Here is a 22,596-nt window from a genome sequence, read left to right on the forward strand (position 1 = left end):
TGTATAACTTTGCTTTAGGGGTATTGAAACATTCCATATTTTGTAAATCCTGGGTCTGTTCTGCTTTTTCGCCTCCCCTTATTCAGGAGGGTCTTGTGTCCTTCGAGGAAGTTGCTGTGTATTTCTCCAAGGATGAGTGGTCTCAGCTGGATCCTGACCAAAAAGCACTGCATTGGGAAGTCATGCTGGAAAATTATAGGAACGTGGCCTCTTTGGGTAAGGCTTTGCTACTCCCCAATCAGAGAGTTTTTGGAAGACAAGTTTGTAGCTAGGTGCCATTGGATATTTTTTAAATTACAATTTTATTGAAGAAATTTTATCAGGATGAAACTAGCACATGTTTTGAAGAGGAAATAAAGTTATAAATATTATAAGTAGAAATCCCAAAAGTGCTTTTTCACAAGGCAACTGGACTTCCCTTGTTTTTCTTTGAAGATGGTTCGCTTCTCATCCAAGAAGCTTCTTCAGCTCTGACTGGACGATGGAGAATGGAAGGATTTATATTATATTTATATTGGAGGTTTGAGGCTTCTTCAACTCTGATGGTTCCACATTTGCACTACTCAGGTGATCCTGAAGACACAGATAAACCTCCAGGTGGCCTCAACGACTCTCTAAAAGAAGGCAAATGACCAGCTCACTGCAAGGAGTATAAATCTTTCCATTTCCCCACCATCCAATCATAGAAGCTTCTTGGATGAGAAGTGAAATGACTTCAAAGAAAAACGAAAAGTCCAGTTGCCTCATGAAAAAGCACTTTTGGGATAACCATGACCTGGATGACTGAGAATCTCCACAGACGTATAAGTAGAAAGTAGAAAGAAAGCAAAAGAAAAGGAAAAAAGAAAAAAATAATAATGAAGTGGCTTCCTATCTCCTTAACAGCAGTTATAAATGCAATTATGTTTTAGCCTCTCTCCCTAAGGTGACATCATAGTTTTCTCCTTTTTATTATTTATAATTTAGCTGTCTCTCTGAATTCTGTCATTTTCACCTCCATGCCTCCATTCTAGTTATTTCTGTTCTCTCCAAAGATTTGCCACCAAATTCTCAGCAAATTCTCTGAGTAGGGATGACAAAGGAAATACTTATTTTGTCCTTTTTTGTGTTTCACAAGGCTTGTTAAATCTCCAATTATTTGGCCATTTTGCAAAGTAAAGAATGATTTTAATTTTTTTTATAAAATTCTTTTCAAAATCCCTATCTTCCAAAGTTTTAATCATGAAAATCCAAATTCTCAGATACCGTCTCTGCAGCTAAGAAAATCTGTGCAGCTTCTTTAAAAAAAAAAAAATTACGCTCAAGTTTTCTACTGTTTGGAAATTTAGTTAATTTTTCCTAGCTTTGCTTTCATTTTCATTTTTTCTTTTCCTTTGAAGGCAATAATGGGCAGGAGAATACAGATTCCAGTGAACTATTTCAAGCCTTCAGTCCTGGAGATGGCATGGAGAAGATTGCAATTCAAATGAAACTAGAAAGGCACGAGAGAAACCTGTCATATAATTGGAATCGGAAAAGCCCGTCTCCCATTGAGACGCGGAATCAAGACTTTCGTGCACCACAAGGAAAAATAAAGAACCAATATATTGGGGAAAATGTAACATTATTCAAAGGCAAATTAGAGGTAAATGAATGGCACCCAACTCAAACCAAAGAAGATTATATATCTAGAAGCAATGGAAAAAATTACAATGGGACTTCCCCTCTTTCTCACCAAAACGGGCCCCTTATATCTCATAAAATAATTCACACAGAAGAGAAGCCGCATAAATGTTCGGAATGTGGAAACAGCTTCAGAACAAGCAGTCAACTAATCTTCCATAAGAGAAACCAAATAGGGGGAAAGCCATATAAATGCACAGCATGTGGAAGGGGCTTCAGGAACCGCTGTGCCCTTACTTCCCACAAACAAATCCACACAGGAGAAAAGCCATATAATTGCACGGAGTGTGGGAAAAGTGAGAGCCTTTCCCTTACAATTCACAAGAGGATCCACACAGGAGAGAAGCCATTTCAGTGTACGGAGTGTGGAGAGACCTTCATTCTTACTTCCCATAAGGGGATCCACACAAGGGAGAACACATATAAATGCAGACAATGTGGAAAGGACTTTATTAATGGCACTCATCTTAACTTGCATAAAAGGATCCATGCAGGAGAGAAGCCGTATAAATGCATGAAGTGTGGAAAGACTTTTGCTCAGAGCAATCATCTTAATACCCATAAAAGGATCCACACAGGAGAGAAGCCACACAAATGTGGGGAATGTGGAAAGAGCTTTAGCGTGATTAGTTCCCTTACGTGCCATAAAAGGGTCCACACAGGGGAGAAGCCATATAAATGCAGAAAATGTGGAAAGTCTTTTACTCAAAGCAGCCATCTTACTTCCCATAATCGGATCCACACAGGAGAGAAGCCACATAAGTGTGTGGAATGTGGAAAGAGTTTTACCACGATTAGCTCTCTTACTTGCCACACAAGGATCCACAGCGGGGAGAAGCCCTATAAATGCACGGAGTGTGGAGAAACTTTTATTCAGAGCCGTTATCTCGTTTCCCATAAAAGGAAACACACAGGGGAAAAGCCATATAAATGTACGGAGTGTGGAAAGTGCTTTTCTCACAGCAGTACCTTTATTTCCCACAAAAAGATTCACACAGGGGAGAAGCTCTTTCAATGCACGGACTGTGGAAAAGCCTTTCTTCAGAACCGTTATCTTATTTCCCACAAAAGGATCCATACTGGGGAGAAGCCATATGAATGCAGAGAGTGTGGAAAGACCTTTGCTCAGAGCAGTCATCTTACTTCCCATAATAGGATCCACACAGGAGAAAAGCCACATAAATGTGCAGAATGTGGAAAGAGTTATAGCAGAATTGGCTCTCTCACTTGCCATAAAAGGATTCACACGGGGGAGAAACCGTACAAATGCATGGAGTGTGGAAAGTGCTTCTCTGAAAATCGGTCCCTTATAAGACATAAAAGGATTCCACACAGTGGAGAAGCCATATAAATGTGTGAGGAGAAATGGCCTAATTTTCCATACAGAGATCCATTTGATGAAAATCCATGTACATTTTAGATTTAATTGGTTAAATCTATGGATTTCCTATTTATGCATACTGAACTAGGAAAGAGATTTTACTGAGTCTGACCCTCACAACTGACAGCTTCGGAGAGATATGAATTTACCAATAGAAAAAAACGGGCATGTGCTTCTTTTAATTATGGAGAATTTTAGGTTCAACTGTCATTTTACATGGTCAAGAATTGTACATGTCAATAAGAGAAGATAGTTTTTTCATCAGTTTACATTTATTCGAGTTTCCAATTGGGTGTCAATTCCAAGAAAATGGGCATTATAGACATTTCAGATTCTGGACTATATGAATTTATGAAGATGTTTATTGTGTGTGTGTTTTTTTAACAAGTGAGCTTCTTGGTTCCCAATCATTTGTACTTCCCGCTTGATCTTGGTTCTGGGGGGTATATGAAGAGGTAGACATTTACATGTGGTCCTTTCCCAGGTGGGAGAAGCAATTTTAAGACAAAGGTTTATCAGTCTTTCTTCCATTATAGCAATTTCATTTAGACTTATATACCGCTTCACAGCCCTCTCTAAGCGGTTTACAGAGTCAGCACATTGCCCCCAACAATTTGGGTCCCCATTTTATTGACCTTGGAAGGATGGAAGGCTGAGTCAGCCTTGAGCAGGTGAGAATCGAACTGCAGGCAGCCGGCAATCAGCAGAAGTAGCCTGCAGTACTTCATTCTAACCACTGCGCCACTAAGGTTCTTATGGCAAACCAGCAAGTAGAAATTCATTTGATTCAATCACCTCTCATAGTGTAAACTTTCCTTGTTTTGTCTCCTCTCTTTACAATTGTTTTCCACTTCCTCTCATTCCTTAACACCAGGGCTTTTTTTCTCATAGAATGCCCAGAACGGAGTTCCAGCGCCTTTTTTGGATGGAACCTTGTAGGGTAGGCAAGGTGGGTTGTATGATATGTGTGAGTTGCGGCATTTTTTTTTTTTTTTTTTAGAAAAAAAGCACTGCTTAACACACTCATATTCAGAGGGCCTTAACGCTTCTTCTGTCCTCACAAAAAGAAATGGCGCAGCAGAGATATACTGGGATCTGAAATGATATTATAATCCAAAGGGGACTCAAATTCCATTAGAGTAAATGGAAAGAGATTGTTAGACCTGCCCCAATCAGATCCCTTAGGGAAGAAAAGCCTTCGACTCCATTTGATTAAGGCAAAGGTGTTTGTTGCAGTAAATTCAAGCCAGCTCTGAAATCACTGCCCTCTCTGGATATAAAATAAGGTGTGGGTTTGCCCTCAGCCCATCCATCCCCCCCCCATGACCAGTCCATTTCCAGCCAACCGGAGCTTGCCAAGACGTTTTGAGATATTTGAGGGTGATCCCTATGTTTCTCAGGGTACCTGGCTGTGGAATGCTGATACAAACAGGATCCAGCTGCTCCTGTCCTTCTCACCTGTCATCCCCCTTCCCAATTTCCTATAACGTACACACAACACTTTATTGCAGATTCATCTTTCCCCCTCTCATCCCCTTGTGGGATGTAAAGATACCAAAAAATAATCCAACTCGCATCCACTGTAAAGAACTGAGACCTGAGTTAACCAGTATGACTAGAAGCAGGGAAACTTTCGGTCAAAGGCCTCATGATGTGAGAGAATAATAACATAGATATCAATGTAGAGTGAATAAAAAGTTTTAGGAGGAAGAATTCCTGTCACAAAAGGAGCCAGAATGATGAGAAATCCCCAAAATTCAGGGGCAATTTCTCCCCCCAAGCATTAAGACCATTTTTTGCCTTTCTGTGCTGTGATGAGAGCTAAGAAAAAAATCTATTTAAATAAAATTAAATATCAGTGATGTGGTTACTTTGCTGGCATGTATTAAATCCTTTTTCTCTTTGGTTGCATCAAATATTACTATGTATGAAACTATTTGGAGGACTTTGGGTGGGTGGTGTGGACAAATTTCAGGGTTTCAGAGGCTCCTGCTGAGTTGAAACTGGAAGTAAATCTGATCCAGATTTCAAGCTGCAAAAGAAAGATGCTGGTCATACTACTTGAAAGCAGATTTATTTTCCAGAAAATCAAAATTTCTTGAAGGTAGAGTACAAAATAGGGAAAGTTCTGGTAACAATATTTATAGCATTTTAAATCAGTCTCTTAATTGATTTTCCTTCTTTATTTTTAGCATTCTTATTGCCCCCGGAAAAAGACTTGATTAAATCAAGCGATGACTGAATTTCTTCCTTTAAATTATAAGTGTTATAATTAAATACATAGTGTAAATTAAGTTTTGTGTGTTCACTTGCGTGTTTTTTACAATTTAAAATAAGAGAAATTCTTACGTTTGAGTAAATTTAAAGGATGTCGGAGACTGTAAATCAGTAACATATGATTCCTGATACAATATTTCTAACGCAGTTGTAAAATTTATAAATTCTGCCCGCAAAACTCTTTACTCAAATATTGCTTGTGGATAGTTGGGGGAAAGGCACTGATTCTAGTTTTGTGTCTGTTATTGTCAAATGTTTCATTAAAGAATTGGAAATCAGATTGGCTGTCAAAAAAATTAAACAATTACAAGGAAGCTGGATAGGTATAGAAATGGGCTGGGGGGAAAATAAAACAGAATTTAACTCCATTCTTTTTAAATTGCTTTTTAATCATGATTCCCTCTCCATTTCAACTGCTAATTGTAGCTCAGTCTCTTTTTTAATCCCTCCAAATGTAGAGGAATCTCTTCAAACCAGTAGTTTTCAGATTTTGTTTTTGTTTTTTTGCTTTATCTGCTATCTAAAATATTCCCTTTGCCTTAACTTCTCCAAAGGTCTTGCTTCCTAGTCACATTTCCTGAGGTAAATTCTTTACTCAACCCCTAAATAAAATAGATTTTCCCCCTCCCCTTTTCCCCTCATGGTATTTGAATGCTATAATCCCTTTCAACTATTCATTTATTTATTTAAAATCTTTGTATAGCCAGCAATCTTTTCAGGCAACTTGGGTCGGCTCCCAATCAAAGATTAAAAGATATATAAATCATGTTAATAACTAAAACACAACTGGTGAAAACATAAAACATTAAAAACTACAAAAAAGTTCCTATGGTAATTCCATCTGTCATACCACCATCTCCCCCACCCTTTCGTTTCTCCACCAGATTTCTGGAACATCCAACAATTTTTTTCTCCATTTTGGAACTGGTTTTCCTTTCTTTTTCTTCAGCATTATTCTGTGAGCCCATACCCATCATCCCTGACCTCCCCTTCCCCTCAGATGCTCTCTTTCTTTCCCAGTATGTTTGCTTGTGTTGTATATATATATCACACACACATTGGATTATGATTTTCTTAATTTAGGCTCCTAGATTTCCCACAGGGGTATCAGAAGTTTTACTGTAAGTTCACCTGTTGATTTATTTATGTATTAAATCAGTTTATGTACTAGTCATCTGAATTGCTGAGTTATTTAAAAAATTATTCTTAACTCTCTAGGCCAGGGGTGTCAAACTGCCGGCCCATGGGCTGGACGCGTCACGCGGAAGCCGCGCCCACCCCATTGCCGGCAATGGCAAAACAGTCCCCATATGTTGGGCGACGTCACATGACGTCACGAGTTTGACATATCTGCTCTAGGTGGTCATAGAAATAATTAAGATAAATAACTAGGAATTAGAAAATCACATCTGCAGTATTTTGAATCCTTGATAGAAGCTGATCAAGAAGGATTCTCGTGAATTTCCCCTAAATGCAGAGAAGTCAACCTACCTAATAAGATTCCCCTCTTTCTTCCCTGACATTTTCTTCTTTTTATCTTTTCTTTAGAGGAGAATCCTTTTCTGTAGCCACGAACACCAGAAACAATTAAGAAATCAGCTGAGAAAAGGGACTTTGGAAATCTGGGGCTAGAAGTAAAGTTAGGACAAGAACTCCATGGATGTGTGGGAGATATTCGCCACATCTGAGTGTGCTGCAATATACAAAATAGTTACTATTTCTTGGACATAGGGATAACCATACTCAGTCCCAAAGGTGCTTTTTCACGAGGCAACTGAACTTTCTTTTTTCTCTTTGAAGACGTTTTGCTTCTCATCCAAAAAGTTTCTTCAGCTCTGACTGGATCTGTACATTGGGGAAACAAAGCAACCATTTCATGAATGTATGGCACAACATAGAAGAACAAACCCATCAGGATAAGATTCAGCATTCCATCTGCATTTAAAAGACAAAGACCACTTTTTGAAGACAGCAAAGTCCACATTTTGGACAGAGGACCTCTGGTTTGAAAGAGGGGTCAAAGAGGCCATCTGTGTCAAAACTGAACAGCCCTCTCTCAACAGAGGGGGAGGGATAGGACACCATCTATCTCCAGTCTACAACACAGTCCTTTCAGCAGTCCCAAGAAGGCTCCACACCCATTTGCACCACTCAGGTGACCCTGACGACACAGATAAGCCTCCAGTGGCATCAGCGACTCAAAAGAAGGCAAATGACCAGCTGTCTACAAGGAGTATAAATCCTTCCATTCCTCATTATCCAGTCAGAGCTGAAGAAGCTTCTTGGATGAGAAGCAAAACATCTTCAAAGAGAAAAAAGAAAGCATGGTTGTATCATGAAGAAGCACCTTTAGAACAACCATGACTGGGAGGACTGAGAATCTCCATCGAAACCAAACTCAAGTCTTGTTTCTTCTGTGTGAAGTTGAGACTCAGGCTGGGCAGTAGGAATGAGAAAGCATTTTTCTATCAAAAGTTTTCTTTATGTCACTGATTCCTCATCATAAACCCATGGAAAGAGCTTCAGAGGGAGAGTTTCTTTCTCCATCAAAGGAGCCACAGTGCAGAGACTTATAAATGCACAGGCTTTTCTTCCACAAAAATGCCAAAGTCTGCTTTGCTGTGGAGTGACAAGGGCTTGACCAGAGCTAATAGGTATTGTATTACATTTCCCTATAACCTTGGATTAATTCAATTATATTTTCTAGTCCTAGGGCATATCAAAATGACAAATATGGGATTATTTTGGGAGGGGCTCTATTTTAGAGCCTGGAGTGAAATCACTCAATCATTTACTCAAACGTGGCTTAGCAATAGTTTCTAGCTGTTATGATCCAGGTTGCCTAGGCAGAGACAAGCTACAATGGAGTCCTTTATTGCTTTGATAAATTCAACAAATGGTCCTACAATGGCTGGTAAAGCTTCACCCCATATTTTAAAATAGAATAGAATAGAATAGAATATTAGGACTAGAACAGAACAGAATAACAGAATTGGACCTCGTGGGTCATCTAGTCCAACCCCCGTCCAAGCAGGAGACCCTGCACCTTTTCTGACAGATGGCAGTCCAGTCTCTTCTTGCCCAGTTCTTGTAACCTGAAGGCAGCCACACACAGTCCAGCAAACAAAAGCCAGAAAGCAACAAAAACAATTTTCACAGGCAGAAAAGAAGTCCAAAGACAAGGTACAAGCTCATGGGGCAAGGTCCAGAGTCAATGTCCACAAGGGCAAGGCAAATCCACGAGGCAAAGGCACGGCACAGGCAGAAACAAGAGTAAAGGCTGAGCAAATAATTGTTCCTGACAATCTCCCCTGGCTTCTGCTTAAGTCAACCCACACCGAGTGTTCCTTGTGAGGAGGGGCAGGGCGACCTTCTCCCGAGCATCCGCTCTACTCTCTGCGCTCTTGGATCAAGTGGGGGAGGCAGCTGTTCCTCATCAGAGGGGATCTGCTGCCTCTTGGCACCACTGCCTGTCCACAGCCCTTCAGAAAAGAACCCCCAACTCTTCCCACAGGAATGGCCATATCAGAAGGTCCCCTTGGAAGTGTCTGCAGAACCCAGAGAGCAGATGGAGGCAAAAGAGCCAGCCTCAATGGGACTCAGATGTAAGCCTGAGAAGATCTGTTCATCTTCAATGCACCCAGCAGGATCATGGAACCAAAGGGCTGGAAGGGACCTCAGAGGTCTTCTAGTCCAACCCCCTGCTCAAAGCAGAAGACCGTATATCATTCCAGTCTATTTTTGAAAACCTCCAGTGATGGAGCATCCACAATTCCAGGAAACAAGCTGTTTCAAGTGTTCTCACTGTCAGGAAATTTCTCCTTACTTCTAGGTTGGATTCTCTTTAACGAGCTTCCACCCATTACCTCTTGCCCTGCCTCAGATACTATGGGGAATAAGTCAGATACTATGGGGAATAAGTCTTTTCTGTGACAGCCCCTCAAATACTGGAAGGCAGTTATCATGTCTTCGCAATCCTTCTTTTTGACAGGTTAGACATACATTCATCATACAATTTAGCCTCCAGACCCTTTGATCCATATTGCTCTCTTGATGATTCCTTCTCACAGCAACTGCTTTACTCTTTGAAAGAATAACTTGACCATCTTGCACTCGGTTCTGGATCGAAGAACTTTGGGATATCTATGGTTGTAACAGAATCACCATCGATGAGTTAAAATGATACTGTCAACGCTGCTAACATCTGATGTTTTTGCATTGACAAAAGATGGAAATGTAGCCATCTTTTACCTTTTGATTTTAGAGTTAGATAATGCTGGGAGGGGGGATGTGAACGAGAGTCCAGCTTGACATAACAACACTAAAACTAGCGTGAGAAACAAGGTTATTGTAACCAGAGCTGATAAGGAATTGGCGGGCTGGAGAACCGGAGAGGAGGCCCACGCTTCAAGCTAATTGGGGAATGTGATTTATGACTGTTAATTGGAGGAGGGAATTGTGCTTTGATACTATGTGCTCAGGGGAGGGGAATTCAATTTTTGGCTTCAATTATGCAATGCTGATATTATGCTACTCAAAATAAAGATTCTTTAAGGTAAATAATGCCTCGAAGTTCTTTTGAAGAGTTTCATCTGTCGGAACCATGACAGAGACCTTGCAATGTCTGAAAGAGGCCAACATCTAGCCACAATTCTTGCTTCCTGCTCAGTAGTCCTTGAGGTTAAAATAGAACTCTCAGATTTGGGTTGCAAAACCAGAATGACCCACCCCCTGGCACAGCAAGATACAAAAAAATAAAATAAAAAAATCTTAATTTGTTGCTGCCATCTAGCAATGACCTACAGTACGTCTATTATCCCAGGTATAGCATTCTTCTTTTCAGACCCCTTTCTATACCGAGATATCATTGATTTAATTTTTCCTCTTTGCATTAAAAATAGTATGCAATGTAGCCTCGTTCATATAGAACACCCTAGCAAACATTTTAGCAAAATGCAAATGTTGTTTATTTCTATGACAACCGGGAGTAGCATATATACCCAGTGTCTGTAAACTAATCTAAAAATAAACTTTAATTCCTATAAAAGCACCCATGAATATCAGTTACATAAATAAACTGTTGAACATGAAAATATCTCAACCCTCACACATAGCTCTCTCATGAAGAAATTATCCTTTTGCAGTTGGAATCTGAAGTAACAAAATAATAATAATAATAATAATAATAATAATAATAATAATAATAATAATAATAATAATAATAATAATAATAATAATAAAGTTGGAAGGGACCTTGGAGGTTATCTAGTCCAACTCCCTATAGGCAGGAAACCCTATATCTAGTCCAACCCCCTATAGGCAGGAAACCCTATACCATTTCGGACAAATGGCTGTCCAGTCTCTTCTTAAAAACCTCCAGTGTTGGAGCATTCACCGCTTCTGGAGGCAGGTTGTTCCACTGGTTAATTGTTCTGTCAGGAAGTTTCTCCTTAGTTCTAGGTTGCTTCTCTCCTTGCTTAGTTTCCACCCGTTGCTTCTTGTCCTGCCTTCAGTGTTTGTTGAAGATGTCCATTCCATGTTAGGACTGAAACTTCCTAATCTTTCATGCATGATTTTCTTCTGTCCATCACAATTCTTCTGTATTTTAGGACAATATTCCTTCATATGAATTCTTTGCACTCAGCTCAAATTATCACCCCATTCCACATTTATAGACTTTGTTTTGGATTCTGACGAGAAATTAGGTCAAAACTCTAGTCAGAGTTCTTCCCGTACTCCAGGCAGTTATTTCTATTTCTAGTGGGTCCTTCTTCTATGTGAAGTAAGGTTACTGCCAATTTTGAATGTTTCCCCACACACCTTGCATTTATCGGGTTCCTCCCATGTGGCTCCTTTTGTGATAACGAAGAGCACTTTTCCAACGGAAACATTTTCCGCATTCCATGCATTTAAATGGTTTTGCGATTAAGTGGGTCCTTTCGTGGGAAATTAGGTCACATCCCTGACTAAAACTCTTTCCACATTCCGTACATTTATATGGTTTCTCTTCCGAATGGATCCTCATATGGAAAGTAAGTTTACTGCTCGTAATGAAGCTTTTCCCACATTTGGTGCATTGATAGGGCTTTTCCCCTGTGTGAGTTCTTTTATGACAAATAAGAACACTATTCCATTTAAAACTTTTTCCACACTCCATACATTTATAGGGTTTCTCTATCCTGTGGACTTTTTTGTGAGAAGAAAGCTGAGAAAAACTTTTCCCACATTCTGTGCATTTATATGGTTTTTCCCCTGTATGAGTCCTTTTATGGGAAATGAGGTGGCTACTTTGACTGAACCTCTTTCCACACTCCGTACATTTAAATGGTTTTTCTCCAGTGTGAGTTCTGTTATGACAAGTAAGGGCAGTGCTGTTGTTAAAGCTCTTTCCGCACTCCATGCACTTATATGGTTTCTCCTCTCTGTGCGTCTTTTCATGATGCACAAGCGATCCAGTTTCACGGAAATTCATTCCACACTCCATGCATTCATATGTTTCCTCTCCTATGTGGATTCTTTCATGGGATATAAGGGAGCTGTTTTTCTGGAATCCTTTCCCACATTCCACGCATTTGTACGGTTTCTCTCCTTTATGGCTCCTTTTATGAGAAATTAGGCAAGCCCTCTGACTGAAACTTATTCCACACTGCATGCATTTATGTTTTTCCTTTGAGTGAATTCTTCTGTGGGTAGAAAGGCTACTGCTTGTATTGAAGCTCTTCCCGCACTCCGTGCATTGATATGGCTTCTCTCCCGTGTGTATCCTTTGATGGGAAATCAGAGAATGTTTCCACCGGAAGCTTCTTCCACACACCGTGCATTTATATGATTTCTCTTCTGTATGGATCTTTTGATGAGACCTAAGGGAACAATTCTGACTAAAGCTCTTTCCACACTCCACACATTTATATGGCTTCTCTCCTGTGTGGATCCTTTTATGGGAAGCAAGGTCACAGCGCCTCCGGAAAGTGTTACCACACTCCATGCATTTATAAGGCTTCTCCCCGCTGTGGATCCTTCTATGATAATTAAGGTGACTACTCTGAGAAAAGTTCTTTCCACACTCCGTGCATTTGTAAGGTTTTTCCCCACTGTGGATTCTTTTGTGAGAAGTAAGATGGCTTTTTTGACTAAAGCTCTTCCCACACTCCAGGCATTGGTATGGTTTCTCCCCTGCATGCATCCTTCTATGGGACCTAAGATACTGGCTCCATTTGAAGCATTTCCCACACTCCATGCATTGGTATGGCTTTTCTCCTGCTCTTCTTCTTTCAGCTAAAGAAATAGTTCTTCTGTGACACTTTCTATTGTCCAACAATTCACAACCTTCTCCTTTAGTGTAAGCCCTGTAGTTTTTATTAACAACTAACGTGTCTTTGAATGTTTCCCTTCTTTTCCCTAAAGTCTTTTCTTTATTTCTTCCTTTCCAAGGTTGTTGAAGAACATCTTGAATCTGAATACAATGGAGAATGGATTTTTTTCTCCCCTGCTTTTTGGACTGGTTTTTCTCTTTTTTAAGCCTTTCTTCCTTTTTCTGATCGATCTCTTGAAATGGTTCCTTGCAACTGTCATTCTCCTGCCCATGAGCTCCTTGAGAAGAAAAAAGAAAAATTGGACAAAGCTAAGGGAAAGAATATATATATATATACAGGTCTTGGCGTATTCGGGTCTTTTCCCGTGTAAGATTGAGAGTATTTTGGCGACGTTTCAATGAGGTCCCACTCGTCATCTTCATGCTGGGGTCTTCGGCTTCGTGCTTGTGCGAGCAAAGAGTGATCGGAGCTGCCGTCTCTCTATATATATTGGTGGGGGTGTGTGGAGTGCTGGCTTAGTTGCTATAGGTGGGTTGGTTGGCTGTGTAGGGATTGGTTGGTTGGCTATGTAGGGGTTATTGTTTGTTGATTGTTCAGCTGTTTCGTAACATCCTGAGGTGCTGGCTGTGTGCCCATTAGTCTTTTGTGTTATAATGACCTGGGCAATGGGTTGTGTGATTACATCCTGAGATCTAGTGTAGTGATATCCTGAGTTTTGTGTTGCAACATCCTGGGTGGTTGGCTGTGTTGTAACATCCTGGGGTTTAGCATTGTAACCTCCTGAGTTCTGTGATGTGATGTCCAGAGCAGAAGGCTGTGATGTAGCATACCGGGCTTTGGTTTGGCTCCGAGTTTGCGGTCTAGCTCTGTGTTCATGGCGTGGGTCCATTATAACACAAAAGACTAATGGGCACACAGCCAGCACCTCAACTACTCAGGATGTTACAAAACAGCTGAACAATCCGCAAAGAATAACCCCTACACAGCCAACCAACCCACCTACAGCAACTGAGCCAGCACTCCACACACACACACCAATATTTATAGAGACGGCAGCTCCGATCACACTTTGCTCGCACAAGCACGAAGCCGAAGACACCAGCCTGAAGATGATGAGTGGGACCTCGTCGAAACGTCGCCAAGATACTCTCAATCTTACACGGGAAAAGACCTGAATACGCCAAGACCTGCATACCTGTACCTGTGAAAATCGACAAATATATATCCATATTTTCCTACTTCTCCTCTGCCATCGTCTCCTCCCATTGCAACCACTGCATTGCAGTCAAGTAGTTTATCTATTAATATTATCTATTAACTTAAAGCCACATCTCCACATAGGTGCTCCACATAGGTGAAACACTGTATTTCACCCAGAATTTAGAGACACTGGATTATAGAAGAAAATGTCAAAAAGAAGAAAACATTGTAATCCACTGTTTCTCAACTGTGGCAACTTTAAGCTGTGTGGCTTGCTGGCTGGGGAACTCTGGGAATTGAAGTCCGCACAGCTTCTTAAATTTATTTATCAAATTTATATGCCGTTCATCTCGCAGTTGCCAAATAACAATTTTTAGAAAACATCTGTGGTTCATAGGACAAGCAAGTAGCTTCCTATCCTATACAAGAAGTGATTGCGAAGGTCAGAGGTCAGATCACTGGGTTCATAATCTAAGATGAAGCACTGAGAAAGTAAAAAAAATTATATTCTTGAAGGGGAATATCTGAACTATGAAATAACAAATGACAACATGACGGACCTAAGAAAGTAGCTGTTAATTTTGTCCCAAAGGTGCTTTGTCAGGAGGCAACTGGACTTTCTTATTTTAATTTGAAGACCTTTCGATTCTCATTCAAGAAGCTTCTTCAGCTCTGACTGGGTGGTGGGGAATGGAAGGATTTATACTCCTTGCAGACAGTTGGTCGTTTGCATTCTTTTAGAGAGTCGTTGAGGCCATTTGGAGGTTTACCTATGTCTTCAGGGTCACCTGAGTAATGCAAATGTGTGTGGAGCCTTCTTGGCTGCAGGATGTCGTCAAGGAAAAATAAGAAAGTCCAGTTGCCTCATGAAAAAGCACCTTTGGGACAACTATGACCTCGATGACTGAGAACCTCCATAGACATTTAGCTGTTAATTTTTTCCCTTGCTTGGAGAAGATAGGATTAACTCCTTCCTGTATACAGGAGATGAGATCTGGTTGGGGAGAAATATTTGGCTAACTCTTAACTGTCTTCTACACATTTGAAGGCTGAGTAGGGGACTCTTACCCAGAGAGGCCACATTCTGAGAATTCTCCAGCATGACTTCCTCGTGGAGGGCTTTCTGGTGGGCATCCATCTGAGACCATTCCTCCTCAGAAAAATACACCGCCACATCCTCGAAGGACACAAGACCCTGAACAAGGAAACACATTTCTCTATTAACAGACAAGGGAGGATTTAGAAGTTCACAAATCCTATAAGGGGACATCTGCAATGAGTGAAATATGAGGATGTAATATTCTATGCAAGAAAATGGGCCAAGTTCATAGGCTCTCACTGAAGGCTATAAAAAAAGATGTTGAGACTCTAGAAAAAGTGCAGAGAAGAGCAACAAAGATGATTAGGGGACTGGGGGCTAAAACATATAAAAAATAGTTGCTGGAATTGGGTATGTCTAGTTTAATGAAGTTTAAATTAGTTTAATGAAAAGAAGAACTAGGGGTAGCATGATAGCAGTGGTCCAATCTCTCAGGGGCTGCCACAAAGAAAGAGTCAAGCTATTCTCCAAAGCGCCTGAGGGCAGGACAAGAAGCAATGGAGGGAAACTAATCAAGGAGAGAAGCAACCTAGAACTAAGGAGAAACTTCCTGACAGTTAGAACAATGAACAAGTGGAACAACCTGCCTCCAGAAGCTGTGAATGCTCCAACCCTGGAAGTTTTTAAGAAGAGACTGGACAGCCATTTGTCTGAAATGGTATAGGGCTTCCTGCCTGAGCAGGGGGTTGGACTAGAAGATCTGCAAGGTCCCTTCCAACTCTGTTATTCTATTCTATTCTAAGGTGACGGCCAATCTTATCTCCAAAGGGATGATGTATCACAGGCAGGAAGCCTATCACAGAGAAGGCTGACCAGCTGTCTGCAAGGAGTATAAATCCTTCCATTCTCCACCATCCAGCCAGAGCTGAAGAAGCTTCTTGGATGAGAAGTGAAATGTTTTCAAGGGAAAAAACGCAAGAAAGTCAGGTTTCCTTTTGGAGCAGCACCTATGGTCCCTTGCATCTCTCCTGAGATTTGTTCTGCTACCTGAGCTGTGGGCTCAGCCCCACTTTCGGTTCCACCAGAAAAAGATGGGCGCATGAATACAGAGGAGATGGTTCTGTTCCCTGTGAAGGAGACAAAAGCAATAAAGGAAGGATTTTTAAAACCCTAACAAATAAAATAGGGAAAGATATTATTCCCAAGGGGAGCCAGGACGTTCACATTGCTTGGAAGGACCTTCTCTTACTTCCTGAGGTGCTCCGATAGGGATCTTCTTTTGAGAAGTGCCCAAAAAGCAGATCCTCGGAGGAAACTTCTCTCTCTAGATTTTCAGGGATGACAGCCCAGGGGGACTCCTGCTGCTGAAATGGAAGAAAGGAGAAAAAGAAATTGAAGAAAGGAAAAAAAGGAAAAGAGGGTTAATGGACCAACAGAGAAGTAGTAGTGGATATTTCTCAATCCACAATGCTTCTATCCTTTATATCAGGGATGTCAAACTGTCGGCCCGCGGGCCGGATGCGGCACCAGGATACCGCACCTACCCCATTGCCGGCAATGGGGAAAAAGCTCCGATACGTTGCGCGACGTCACGTGACGTCATTTGACATGTCTGCTTTATATCCAAAAGCGGAGATGGAAACTAAGAAGGGAACAGTTGCCCCAAATGGAAGAAATGAACATAAGAGTTTATTTATTGTTACATTTTTTAAATCATCCATCGGCTGAAGTTTTTGTGGCAGTTTACAGTAGAAGAGGAACACGCGTGTTCTTAATGTTCAAAATGCCAGAAATCCTTACTACAGAAACATAGAAAACTGAGGTCTTTGGTCATCCAGGTCATAGCTGTCCCAAAGATGCTTTTTCAGGAGGCAACTGGACTTTCTTGTTTTTCTTTGAAGACGTTTCGCTTCTCATCCAAGAAGCTTCTTCAGTTCTGACCGGATGGTGGGGAATGGAAGGATTCATTCTCCTTGCAGAGAGCTGGTCATTTGCCTTCTTTTAGAGTCGTTGAGGCCACTTGGAGGTTTGAGGTCGCAGGTAAACCTCCAAGTGGCCTCAACGATTCTCTAAAAGAATACAAATGACCAGCTCTCGGCAAGGAATATAAATCCTTCCATTCCCACCATCCAATCAGAGCTGATGAAACTTCTTGGATGAGAAGCGAAACATCTTAGTGTCCAATCACTTAGATATGAGCCAGCAGTGTGCTGCAGCTGCCAAAAAAAGCCAAGACAGTGTTAGGCTGCATTAACAGAGGGATAGAATCAAGATCACGTGAAGTATTAATACCACTTTACAAGGCCTTAGTAAGGCCATACTTTGAATCCTGCATCCAGTTTTGGTCACCATGATGTAAAAAAGATGTTGAGACTCTAGAAAGAGTACAGAGAAGAGCAACAAAGATGATCAGGGGACTGGAGACTAAAACATATAAGGAACGGTTGTTGGAATTGGGTATGTCTAGTTTAATGAAGACAAGGACGAGGGGGGACGTGATAGCAGTGTTCCAATATCTCAGGGGTTGCTCCAAAGAAGAGGAAGTCAAGCTATTCTCCAAAGCGCCTGAAGGCAGGACAAGAAGCAACGGGTGGAAACTGATCAAGGAGAGAAGTAACTTAGAACTAAGGAGAAACTTCCTGACAGTTAGAACAATTAACCAATGGAACAACCTGCCTCTAGAAGCTGTGAATGCTCCAACACTGGAAGTTTTTAAGAAGAGACTGGACAGCCATTTGTCTGAAATGGTATAGGGTTTCCTGCCTGAGCAGGGGGTTGGACTAGATGACCTCCAAGGTCTCTTCCAACTTTAGTATTATTATTATCTTCAAAGAAAAACAAGGAAGTCCAGTTGCCTTGTGAAAAAGCATCTTCGGGATAGAAAATTAATGGCGGAAGAAGACCTAATGGTCCATCGAGTTTGCCCTTTGAATGGTATGTATGCATGTAAATATATATATATATCTATGTATGAATGTATTTATGTTAGTTGATAGACATATGTTTTTCCCAAGCACGTTTAACGATTATACAGGTAATCCTTGACTTACAACAGTTCATTTAACGACTGTTCGTAGTTACAACGGCACTACAAAAAAAGACTTATGACTGTTTTTTCACACCTGATCAAAATTTGGACACCTGGCAACTGGCTCGTATTTACGACGATGATTGCAGTGTCCCGGGATCACGTGATCCCCTTTTGCGACCTTCCGACAAGCAAGAATCAATGGGGGAATCCAGATTCACTTTAACAATCTTGTTACTCACTTAACAATTACAGCAAGAAAGTTGTAAAATGGGGGCAAAACTCACTTAACAAATGACTCACTTAGCAACAGAAATTTCAAGCTCAATTGTGGTGGTAAGTTGAAGACCACCTGTATATCGTTTCTCCTATTTGGACCCATCTTGAGATTCCAAAATGAAGATGTCTACCTGCAGGTTTTCCTGCTGCTTCTCCTCCACCTGGGCCATGAGGAAACCTTCCGCCAGGGCCACCGCCTGGGAGCTGGTCTCTGCTCCACACTCCCGCACCCAGCTCCCCATCTCAGGGGGCAGGATAGCCAGTAGCTGCTCCAGAACAACCAGGTCCAGCATCTGGGCTTTGGTGTTCCTTTCTGGCTGCATCCATGTATGGCAAACTTGGTGGAATCGGTTGCAAAGTCCTCGGGGACACTCAGCCTCCTGGTATTGGATCCTCCTGAAGTTGCAGGGCTGAACTTCTGAAGGGAGGATGGTTTCCTCCTCCAGGATCTTCTGTCCAGTGCTTGCCCAGGTGTCCCCACAACCCCCAAGCTGAACGGCAGAAGGACCTTTTCCAGTTGCCTCCCTTGCTAACAGTTGTGTCTCCATCTTTCTCTGTTCTCCAAGACGGCTTTAAATGGGGCTGCAGATCTCGTGACTCTCTCGTTCGTGAGATATTTTTGTGTCTAGGCAAGGAGACAACGTGCTTCTGGCCTATACATCTGCAATGGAAAAGCACAGAGAACGTAACAAGTGACATTTTAATCTTTTAACATCTCCCTACAAAATGTCAGAATAAGGATTCTTTTGAGCTGGAATAGGGACTGCATTAGGAAGATGGATCTGTTTTTATCTGCTGTGTTTTTTTTTTAATGATGGATGATTTTAATGTCTTTCAATGTTTTTATGTTGTAAGCTGCCCAGTGCCATTTGTTACAAGATGGGCAGCAAATAAATTTCATAAATAAATAAATAGCAATAGCACTTAGACTTATATACTGCTTCACAGTGCTTTACAACTCTAATTTACAGTCACAGAGTCAGCATATTGCCCCCAACAATATTTTACCGATCTCGGAAGGATGGAAGGTTGAGTCTACCTTGAACCGGTAAGAATCGAACTGCTGGCAGTGGGCTGAAATAGCCTGCAATACTGCATTCTAACCAGTGCGACACCACGGCTCTTCAAATAAATACGATGGGGTCAAAATATGACACATCTCAATACAGGTAGTCCTTGTTTAATGAGCACAAGTGATACCGGTAACTCAGCCATTAAGTGAAGTAGTTGCTAAGGAAAACAGATGCTCTTACCACAGCTTTCCTTTGCTTTACAGACCTGTGAAGGATGCAAATGCGAGGACTGCTCACAAAGGTACTTCTTCATCCCTGTTCAGCAGTCATATCCATGGATTTGGGATATGGATGCAGCTTTCTCTTTCTCACAGTTGGTACAATTGTAGCATTTCCTCTGCAAGAGAACAGATGTTAAGACTTTGGAAAAAGTTCAGAGAAGAGCAACTAAGATGATTAAAGGCCTGGAGACTAAAACATATGAAGAACTGTTGCAGAAATTGGTATGGCCGATCTAGAGAAAAGAAGGATTAGGGATGACATAATGGCAGTATTCTAGTATTTGAGGGGCTGCCACAAAGAAGAGGGGGTCAACTTTTCCAAAGCACCAAAGGGCAGGACAAGAAACAATGAATGGAAACTGATCAAGGAGAGAAACAACCTGGAATTAAGGAGAAACTTCCTAACAGTGAGAACAATTAACCAGTGGAACAGAAGTTGCCTTCAGAAGTTGTGGGTACTTCATCACTGGAGGTTTTAAAGAAGAGATTGCACAGCCACTTGCCTGAAATGATATATGGTCTCCTGCTTGAGCAGTTGGACTAGAAGATTAGGCAAGAAAAACCAAATGCACAGGTATAGTATAGGGGGTACCTTGCTCAATAGTAGTAACTGTGAGAGGGACCTCGGAGTCCTAGTGGACAATCACTTAAATATGAGCCAGCAGTGTGCTGCAGTTGCCAAAAAAGCCAACACAGTGCTAGGCTCCATTAACAGAGGGACAGAATCAAGATCACGTGAAGTGTTAATACCACTTTACAATGCCTTGGTAAGGGCACACTCGGAATACTGCATCTAGTTTTGGTCACCGCAATGTAAAAAAGATGTTGAGACTCTAGAAAGACTTCAGAGAAGAGCAACAAAGATGATTAGGGGACTGGAGGCTAAAACATATAAGGAACGGTTGCTGGAATTGGGTATGTCTAGTTTAATGAAGAGAAGGATGAGGGGGGACATGATAGCAGTGTTCCAATATCTCAGGGGCTGCCCCAAAGAAGAGGGAGTCAAGCCATTCTCCAAGGCGCCTGAAGGCAGGACAAGAAGCAACGAATGGAAACTAATCAAGGAGAGAAGCAACCTAGAACTAAGGAGAAACTTCCTGAAAGTTAGAACAATTAACCAGTGGAACAACCTGCCTCCAGAAGTGGTGAATGCTCCAACACTGGAAGTTTTTAAGAAGAGACTGGACAGCCATTTGTCTGAAATGGTATAGGGTTTCCTGCCTGAGCAAGGGGTTGGACTAGATAACCTCCAAGGTCCCTTCCAACTTTATTATTATTATTATTATTATTATTATTATTATTATTATTATTCCTCTAAGGTCCTTTCCATCTCTATTCAGATTGATGTATTGATGAAGTGGTTGCTAAGCGAAACGGACTGTGCTGATGTTCTTACCCCAGCTTTCCTTTGCTTTACAGACCTGTGAAGGATGCAAATGTGAGGACTGGCCACAAAGTTACCATTTCATCACTGTTTAGCGGTCACATCCATGGATTTGGGACAGGGATACAGTTTTCTCTTTCTCAGCCTGGGTGCAATTTTTAGCATTTCCTCTGCAAGGGAACAGATCTTCAGCCACTTCTTTGAAATAGTATACGGTCTCCTGTTTGAGCAGGGGGCTGGACTAGAAGACCTCCAGAGTCTCTTCCAGTCTGTTATTCAGAGGAGGAAGAGGAGGGAAGGGTCTCCTGCTTGGGCAGAGCGTTGGACTAGGAGAGAAGGGTCTCCTGCTTGAGCAGGGGGTTGGACTAGAAGACCTCCAAGGTCCCTTCCAATCTATTATTCTGAGGAGGAGGAGAGGAGCCTCCTGCTTGAGCAGGGGGTTGGACTAGAAGACCTCCAAGGTCCCTTCCAATCTATTATTCTGAGGAGGAGGAGGAGGAGGAGGAGGGGAGAGGAGTCTCCTGCTTGAGCAGGGGGTTGGACTAGAAGACCTCCAAGGTCCCTTCCAGTTCTATTCTGATTGATTGGCACCAGGTGGGCCCCTGGGGTCCTCCCTCCAAGGCGTCAGACTAAGAGGCTCCCCTGCTCCTCCTCTGCATTTTGCCTGAATGCAGCCTCCTTTGCTACAAAACATCCAGTCTTCCTGCTGCAATTCTGCAATCCCTTCCACTCCGCGCATGCTTTTCCCCATCCATGCATGCAATGGGTCGGCAGGGGAACATGGGACCCCGGGCTTCCCCCCCTCCTCTTCCCCAGGACTCAGCACTTGGGGACGGGGAGAGATTGCACCCTCTCCGTCTCCAGCGCGACGTGATCCCCCTTCCCGCGTGGAAAGCTTCCCCCACTCACCGCGCAGCCTCGCCTCTGGGTTCCCCGTCCTTGCCAAACTTTCCTCGCAGCCGCGTTCGCCTCCCTGCGGGACAAAAGCGGTTAAAACGAGCGAGTGCACCGTCCTAGAGAGGACACCCTTCGGCGGACGTCGCTCCGCCTCTGGGCTGGGCGTGTGACGTATGACGTTCCAAGCAGCGGCGCCCTGGGTAAAGATGGAGGGTCGGGCAGCCTCCGAGCTTCGGGAGGGAACGGAGCATGCGCAAGAGACCAGCTGGTGGACTTGAGCAGGAAATGACGTCACCAGAGGGAATGGGAGCTGCTCTGATGGAGTCCTGAGTGCCTTAGGAAGGCGGGTGGGGGAGGAATCCCGTGTCCCATGTTCCCCTGCCACCCTTTTCCACGCTCATGCCAGGGCAATGGGGCTCTGCTCATTTGAATACGGAGGCCTTCTTGGGTTGGGGAAGGAATGCAGATGGGGCGAAATTTCCTCTTAAGGTCCACCTTCTGAGTCCTGGGAAGCGGGTAGCCCGGGACCCATGTTGCACTGCCACCCCATTTAATGCATGGGGGCGGGTGGAAGCAAAGCCCAGATCCATCACTTTGCCCCCAGGATGGCCAGGAAGGAAGGGGGGGCAGATCTGGGTGGAGGGAAGAGCCTCTTAACCCCCAATTCCTGGGAAAGGACTGCCTGGTTTATTGGTTCCGATACTGCACTTAAAGGGGGACACGGACAATGGGGTTTTTGAGGGTGGAGGTTCCTTCTCCGAGCTTGTGGGTTAGTTTCTGAATGTTTTTGTTGGCTAGGAATTCCATGATAGCCTTGATGGAACATAAGTGCAGGTAACCCA

The 22,596-nt window shown here is 42.4% G+C and overlaps 1 protein-coding gene and 1 pseudogene across 1 annotated transcript in view; one reads left to right on the plus strand and one right to left on the minus strand.

The window, feature by feature from the left end:
- Positions 1–3,235, plus strand: part of LOC107294198 — a 28,587-nt pseudogene extending 25,352 nt beyond the window's left edge.
- The window catches only part of LOC107294204 (zinc finger protein 208-like), a 131,542-nt gene that overhangs the window by 85,234 nt on the left and 23,712 nt on the right, over positions 1–22,596 (minus strand). The window contains exon 5 of the mRNA XM_029285563.1: positions 11,166–12,580. Coding sequence (XP_029141396.1) covers positions 11,166–12,580 — 1,415 coding nt within the window. The remainder of the gene's footprint in view (positions 1–11,165; positions 12,581–22,596) is intronic.

This window comes from Protobothrops mucrosquamatus, unplaced genomic scaffold, assembly GCF_001527695.2.
Source record: "Protobothrops mucrosquamatus isolate PMUCROS unplaced genomic scaffold, P.Mucros_1.0 scaffold1862, whole genome shotgun sequence".
In the NCBI taxonomy this organism is placed as follows: domain Eukaryota; kingdom Metazoa; phylum Chordata; class Lepidosauria; order Squamata; family Viperidae; genus Protobothrops; species Protobothrops mucrosquamatus.